General features: G+C 28.1%; 1 protein-coding gene across 1 annotated transcript; it reads right to left on the reverse strand.

Moving 5' to 3' along the window:
- Nucleotides 1-305: 305 nt before the first annotated feature.
- On the reverse strand, nucleotides 306-4201 carry LOC135957699 (arrestin domain-containing protein 17-like). The gene is made up of 3 exons (XM_065508528.1): nucleotides 4090-4201; nucleotides 917-1254; nucleotides 306-830 (listed from the first exon to the last, which is right to left on the reverse strand). The coding sequence occupies exons 1-3, from the start codon at nucleotides 4199-4201 to the stop codon at nucleotides 306-308; spliced, it is 975 nt and encodes a 324-aa protein (XP_065364600.1).
- Between the last annotated feature and the right edge of the window lie 4179 nt (nucleotides 4202-8380).

Below are 8380 nucleotides of genomic sequence, written 5' to 3' on the forward strand. Positions count from 1 at the left end.
TATTTGACTAACTTATTGCCGCAGTAAATTTTCAAAAAACACACGTTTTAATTCAAAAGTTTATATCAAATTCATGCAATTTAATATTCGAATGCATAGAAATATATTACTTAAAATTATTTAAGGCAGCCACTCGTTACATTGAAGGTGGTCAACAACCAATAAAACAATTATGATATTTTTTATAAGGTTTTATTCAGGGAGAACTACTATTAAGAAAAGTTCAAAATCTTATGAAAATAATAAGAGCAAATTAAATAAGTATTGTATTACACTTACATAATCCAAGATAACTGGATGACAAATCATTTCCCCTCTGGCAGTTCTTCCACTGTAGATGTAATAAGACTATCAGTTTCCAAAGGTTCTGTTGGCGGTGACTCTTTGAATGGCACATCACCAACAAATATTGGAATGCTTATAGTGTCAGCATTACTACAAGCCGTCGTATTTAAATTAACCTTTAGTAAATATTGAACACTTATTATAGTTTCGCCCACTGTGGAGGCAGGTGTATCGTGTATAGGAAAGCTGCCATCAAAAATACGGTTAGTAAATCGTAAACATCTAATATCATACGATTTTTTATAAACAGTTATCTCCTCGTCCCGTGTCTTGAGTTTGGGTTTATGGGCAGTAAAGGTTATTTTACGAATAAATTTGATGGTATAACTATTAATGTCGGCCTTTGATTCATTTTGTACATGGACAGAGTAGTCGACAAACTGATCGATGGCATAGCCACCAAAGGGAATTTTAAGTTTGGTATTCATTATACCCGTGCCACAACACCAAAATGAGGTTAAGATTTCCTCATTTTCAATAGGTATCTAAGGGAAATGAAAATAATTTAATTTATTTTGCAAATTTTCAATAATAATTGTTACTCATTTCTCTTATTAATTTCATTAGTTACCTTTAAAACTGGATTTAAATTTAAATCTTGTTGATTAATTACAGTCAGTACTTTAGTAAATTCATTATTGAATCGATGAAGTCTGGTTAATTTAAGTATAAGTTCATAGCGTATGTGACCATGGGCACCCTCAAAAGAAGCGCGACTTTCTGGAGGTAGAACTATATCATAGTAATATGTATGAGTTCCTGCAGGGAGAGTTCCTTCGCGACTTACTGTTACCGTGCTGTCTATGTACGGTTCTTTTGCTTTATAATCTGTGTAATTTTGTATTTTTCCTTGTTTTTTACGTTGAGTCCATTTTACTTTTGCCTGGCCAAGTAAAGTTATAGTTATTTCTGAAATTATAAAAATAAATTCAATTATAACGAGTAAGAAAGTGGATTATTACCATGTAATAAACTAATTTAGAGAGTGGATTTTATAAGCCAGTTAAGAACTAATACTTATAATGTTATTTTAATTAACACACAATTGATTTATGAAATAAATTGGAAAAATATACATTAGTCTTTAATTATTTCGTATACTACGACAGATATTACGACAAATCAATTGTCATATTATTTACCATATTCGTCAATACAAATAATTTTTTAATTGAAAAGGCACCAACAACCGATTTTGTTCATACAAAAAATATTTTTGTTACTTAAAATTGTTAACTCTAAACAAAAAGTTTTAACAACGAGTTTGTGAAATTAAACAAATAATTTGTTAACAGTCAACATTAAAATTAAAACAATAAGTTTGTAATATTGAACAATTATATTGTTACTAGTTAATAATATATAGTGTATCTGCAATAGCTTTTTCTTATTTTAATAAAAATGCAATTTGATAGTTTTAATTTTTTTTTTTTTATTATAAACAAATTTACAAATTATTACAATAATAAGAAATATAAGTTTAAAATATAAAGTTAAAGCATGTAAATATCCATTTTCTCACCATTTGAATCAGTAATTTGTCAATATCCCCTTCTACAAACGGTTATACAGATTGTTCCTCCAGTATTGTCCTTGAATGAGTTCCTTTTACACTGGACGCATTTGTTGACGAAAAGAGTCCACTTGAAATTATGTTGTAAAGTGTAGTTGAAAAGTTTTTTATATAAAATTGATGTCCAATTGTTTGGTCTATAGCGATAGATTATAATTTCACATTAAACTTACCATGTATAATGCACCAATTTCACCATAATTTCTAAATGAAAAAAAAAATGTGTATATTTTTCTTTATTTTTTTATTTTATTGACACATTTATTTTTGTTATTTTCAATATAATTTTCCATTGAATTTTAACAACTGAAATTGTTAATAAATATCTAAAATAAATTGTTGATATGAGTATCAAAAAAATATATATTAAATAAAAAAATTATTGAAAATTTAAATCAAATTTCAAACAAATTTTTTTAATTACCTAATAACTGTTACCATTTTTTTCTGTGTACCAGAGCTGATAGATTCAGTCTTGTGACAGAATAGTGACAATTCAATTGATTTATATTGGTACCATATAATCTATTCTCTCAATCGAATTATATGAGAGTACGTGTAACCGACAACATTCGATTGGTGATAAATTCGGTTACGATCACGAATCTGTAGTCAAATTACACTGTCCAACAAATTGAGAGTTTTTGATTGAAACAGAACAGCAACCCTATAATTTTGAAAGGGCATGTTGAGTAGCTCATTTTTATACCCTACACCACCATAGTGGGGAGGGTATTATGCGTTTGTGCAGATGTTTGTAACGCCCAAAAGTATTAGTCTAACACCCACCTTAAAGTATACCGATTGACTTAGAATCACTTTCTGAGTCGATTAAACGATGTCCGTCCGTCCGTCCGTCTGGTTGGCTGGCTGTCCATGTAAACCTTGTGCGCAATTTTGAAGATATTTCGATCAAATTTGGTACATATTACTTTTTCGGCCCAAGGACCAAGCCTATTGAAACTGGCTGAAATCGGTCCATTATTTCACCTAGCCCCCATACAAATGTCCCCTCGAAATTGGACTTTATCGATCATAAATTTTTAATTTATCTATGTATCTACACAAATTTCGCTTCAAATAAGTTTAATATGTACAAAATTCATATCACCAACTTTTGTTACGATCGGTCCATAATTAGTTATAGCTCCCATATAGACCCGCTTCCGAAAATCACTTTAACGTGCTTAGATCACTTAAAAATGTTGTTATACACACAAAATTCACCACAATTAACTTTCATATAGACATAAATCACATGACCTAATTTCATGGTGATCGGTCCATAGTTGGTCATAGCCCCCATATAAGGCCCACTTCCGAAAATCACTCACGAATATAAATTATTGATATTTTAAAAGAAAAATATTTTTACTCATTTACTTGGTGTAGGGTATTATATGGTCGAGCTTGACCGACCATACTTTCTTACTTGTGTTTTAATAAACTTATAGTCCCGCTTTTTTTTACAGTGTGTCAATATTTTTTGATCGAAGGGAGCATTATATGTAACTGAAAAAACAGTGTTAAGTTGCTGTTTGAGATAATTCTTATTGTCAGAGTTGTAAGAATATATTGTGGAATTTTATGGGGATAATTTTTGTGGGAGAGCTTAACATTCTATCTCCTCTCTTTAGGGGTCATTTAATAAGGCCTTTTGTATTTATTTTTATGGTTGGTTTCTTATTTTTAGTTATTTTCTAAGAAATATATTCGAACAAAGCTATTATCATAGATAAATAGACATAGATCGGAAACTCTGTTGTCAAAGATCTAACTCAGTTCTGGTGAGAATGCATTAGCTATGTGAAAACAAAACTCGTATGTGGGATTCTGTTAGTAATATTTTTGTTTATTTTTTTTTCTAGTTTCCGCTCTATTTGTATTTCCCTATGGCTGTTATATAAAGCAACAGTTAGGTCCTGCTTTTGAAATGATTACAAAATTTGCTAAAGTTAATTTTTGAGAATTATGTTTGCATTGGTATTAAAAGCCATATTTTTAATTAAAATTTTTTGAGTAATATTTGTCGCCGTCTAGTATGTGAAACATGCATTTTCAAAAATTAAATTTTGAATATAAAATTTTTTAATTACAGTTTCTTAATATGTTTGCCCTTGATTTGAAACCATACACAATGTTTATAGCCAAATTTATGTTTAATCACTTACCTTTTACATCCTTGGGACTGGTAGTGTTCAAAACAATTGTACAGCTAACAGTGTCTCCACTGTGGTAAATCGCATCGGGTTTGCTCAAATAAAATTCGCATGTTGAAGGCATTATTATTATTTTTTTTTAATTAAATATCTAATCCAATTATTATTTACATTATGTCATCAAATGTTTTTTGGGTAAACTTACGCCTTAGGTATTCACTCCACCAGATAATTTTTGGTACTAAATATTTAGATATTTTTGTTGTGTGTGTCTCCATAGTATTGTCCACAATTGCCAGATACATTTGGTATAAAAAAGTCTGAGAGAAAGTATGTTTTTTCGTATATGAAATTCATATTATGAATTGAAGCGCTACTGAGAGAGTACAAATATAGCAAAAAAATACATTTTAATCATTAAAATTAAAATTTAATGAGATTTGGAAAATTGAGATTTTTATACGGTTTTAAGCTATAACCGAAAGAGTACAAAATTATTTATATGCTTGTTTCGCTTATAATGAGTCAAAACAAGATTGAAATTCGTATTTGTTTTAGAATTTCGATTGTGTTTTCAAGTCGTTTGAACAAACATTCTAATAAGAGAATATATAAGTAAAAATTAAAGTTAATTTTCACTTTAAAATTTGTAATGTTATGTACCAAAAATATGCTCTAAAAAAAGTGTTTTGTGCGCATAAAAAATTCACTTAAAAACAAAAAAATATGCTCTTTAAATTTAAAAACTACGCACTTAAAAATAGTTTTTATTTGTTTGAAGTTCAAAGTTTTAATAAAAAAAATAAATAAAATACTGAACTCATAAATTTAGGTTATTTATTATACGATTAAATTTTGATTTTAGTGACTTTGGCACTCCTTGAGAATAATTCGATTCATTCATAAAGTTCCGCATAAATTTCTCTAAATGTCTCTACTCTACATAGAGCTACTTTTTTACATTCTAAATTATGTTGTCCCTTATAGGCAGTGTTGCCAGGAGCTGGCGAAAAAAGAAGCTATATTGGCTTCAAAAAAAGGCCAGAAAAAGCTAAACCGCTTTAGAAAAAAAGGCAAAAAAAAGCTAAAATATTATAAATTAAGAATTTTGGTTTATATTTATTTTTAAATAAAAAATTAGAAAATATGTTCATAAAATTCATCTGCTTTACTTAAAGGAAGTACTAAAAAGTTAAATACTAGATTAACCATGTCAGAAAATGGACATTGTTGGTTCTATATTTGTCCATTTGTAGTTTAATATATTCTGCCCCTGAGCCTTAAGCTTCGTAATTTTATTAGCACTTTAATTTTTCACTATCAATATGACATAATATATTTTTTTTTGGTTTTACTACTTTATTATCAACGGGAAAAAAATTGATTTTGCGTAGAGTTTTCATATGGTAATCTTTGTTGCAATTGCTCAATTAGTTTAATTTGTGGTATTATTTTTGTCATAATCTTCACTAATTAAAACGTTCTTTATTTTATCTCTCATTCATCAAACTAGTATGAAAAATGTGTCAAAAACATTAAACAATTTTCAATTGGCGACGATAATGGATCAAATTCCTTGAATTTTAAATCAGAAAACAGCAAATGATGAAAAAAGATGGTACACCAAATTATAATCAGTGTATTAATTACTTAAAAGTTTGGCTTTTTAGAATTGCTGGTTTGACGAAATTAAAACAAAATGGGTTTTAACTCGAAGCATAGATCCACAAGATGTTTAACGGCTATTGATCGCCATCGAGTATCACAAGCCTTCAAGAGTTTGTGGGGCTCTTGTCCATTATATAATGATGAATATAATGTGTAATAACAATTTTGTCTTGAAAGAGAATTTGCTAGACATTTAAGCTTTCAGATATAAAATACTCTATTTCATTTTGAACCACTTGATATTGGCAATTGTTATTTGTTCTTTTAATACTCCACAATTCTTGAGTATGTTGAAAAGCTAAATGAAAATCAGTAATGAATTAAAATGAAAATGGTTCACAAATATAAATTTAGCCTTTTTATTTACTCTTTAGTCTCGAAATGTTTAGCCTTTTTTAATTTCAAAAAAGGCTATTTTGAAATTAAGAAAAGGCAAGAAAAAAGCCACGAAGCTAAAACCAAAATTTCGAGGCTAAAGAGTAAATAAAAAGGCTAAATTTAGCCTCAAAAAGGCTAAACTGGCAACACTGCTTATAGGGTTGGGCATCATAACGTTCATTTTAATTTTTGTTCAAAAAAAATGAATGAACAAGTTTGTTCTTTTTCTTGAGCTATTCCTAATAGTGCTAATTTGCATTAAAGTTAGTTTTATTGGATAGTAATTCAGAAACAATTTTTCAACAAGATCGGTTGAGAACTCTCTCAGTTAGATGGGTTCAAAATTTGACATATTGACCAAACACGTGTTTTTTCTCATCCATGTAACTTGTTACCTATTGTTCTTAGCAAAATGTGTCCTAAATAGTTTAGACAGCTATATTTTCAGTCTTTGGAAAAAAATTTAAAAAAAAATAATAAATTTTTTAAATTTTTTTCGAAATCAAAAACTTTTATGATTTCATACCGATTGGAAGACATCAATTTCAAAATTTAGTTCTCTTGGCATGAAATCTCCCATATACGTATATAAAACCAAACAAAAATTTCTACCTACCTATTAGGGTATTCGAATTATTCGAGTTTTCTCTTGTTCGAATAAAACGAATAATTCGAATAAGAGATTTTAAAAAAGTTTTTAAAAAAGTTAAGAATGAAGTTTTGATGTCGGTTTTTTAATATTTTGTTGTTAAAGAAAAACAAAAAATAACGTTAAAGTTAAAGTTAACAATTCAAGTATTGATAATGTTAAAAAACATTCGAAAACAAAGTCCATCATTAAATTTTCATCAGAAATATTCTGATCAGATTAACTCCCGAACAATCTACAAAACAATTGACTATGCTTTAAAAAATGTTAGCTAGTTGGACATGATCCTGAATTCAAATACAATATAAACGTATTAAGAACTTTTTTATATCTTTCATTAATTAGGGTTTTAAATTGAGTAACAAATTCTTTAGTAAATTAATTATTCACTATTTCTAAATTATTTATAACAAATTTTATTATACATCAAGCTCTATCAACGTTGCCGAATCTTTGCTTAATAAAGTTTGATATCATTGTCAGTGAACGTGGGTAATTTGTAGTCCGGCAGTACATGATTGACGCATTTACAAATACGCAAAAAGTTTATTACCATGTTAGACAAAGATGTTCAAAATCATGTATAAGACGAACACCATGCTTTTTCTTTGCAAGATTTGTGTTTATCATTCGATTTATTAAATATTTTGCAACATCACTTATATACATATATTTTAAGATCATGGCCTCCATCTATTTCAATGTAATCATTATAAATGTCAACTCCACTTTAATCTAAGTTAAAATTTTGATTATTAAGTGTGATTCTTCTAATATTTCGCCAGCTAAATAACAAATATTTTATTCAGTACCTTTTATTTTCATTGGTTCAAGTTTAAGTTCAAAATTTTGAAAGATTTGTTTTTAGAATTGTAACTTCTTGCAGTAATATTTATAGAAGGAGCTATCGAAACACTCATCTACAGTGATCGAAAGTCCCTTTGTCTTTAGTTATTTGTCGAATTTCAGAAACAATGCAATTTTATAGTTTTGTTAAATTTCATCAAAATCGGCCCAAAAATATACAATATTTCGAACATTTCGAAATCTTTCCAAGAGAAATTCCAAATATTGAAAAATTTGACCTTTGACCTTCACGATTCAAGGGTTAACGTTTTCCGATTTTAGTAAAAGTTTCAGAGTATATTCAGAATTATCTGGACTATAAATATCTAGTAAAGTTTTGCTTAAACTTCATAAGAGTAAGGAAATAGAGCTCTTTGGCCTAAAAATTGCCAAATAATTGGTTTTTCTCGAAAATTTAAAAATTTAAATCACAGGTACGGAAAAACTATACGAGATATTTTCATAATTTTTTCACATTTTTATTCCCTATTATACTCTTAATAAATCCCAACGAGATGATCAAAAAATTCTGAAATTTGTGTAACAAAATTTTTAAAAATTTGAAAATGGAGTTTTGAAACTTCCGTTAAAAAAATTTTATTTTTTTGATCATACCTAAGAATAGGTTAACGGTATCCTACGAAGACAAAAACTCATATACAAGTATATATGGACATATTTTAAGTAAAAATGAGCTTTTATTTTAATATTTTTCAAAATATGTTAATTTTGTTCCTACATTTCTTGTTCTAGTGGCCTGAG

The sequence above is a fragment of the Calliphora vicina genome, chromosome 1 (genome assembly GCF_958450345.1).
Source record: "Calliphora vicina chromosome 1, idCalVici1.1, whole genome shotgun sequence".
Lineage (NCBI taxonomy): Eukaryota > Metazoa > Arthropoda > Insecta > Diptera > Calliphoridae > Calliphora > Calliphora vicina.

What these genes read in the sequence shown, in the direction of transcription:
- LOC135957699 (XM_065508528.1), bottom strand. Translation starts at nt 4,201, where the DNA reads ATGCCTTCAACATGCGAATTTTATTTGAGCAAACCCGATGCGATTTAC. An exon ending in CAGTCCCAAGGATGTAAAAG is followed by an intron (nt 1,255 to 4,089) that starts GTAAGTGATTAA and finishes TTATAATTTCAG; the next exon opens with AAATAACTATAACTTTACTT. An exon ending in ATTTAAATCCAGTTTTAAAG is followed by an intron (nt 831 to 916) that starts GTAACTAATGAA and finishes CATTTCCCTTAG; the next exon opens with ATACCTATTGAAAATGAGGA.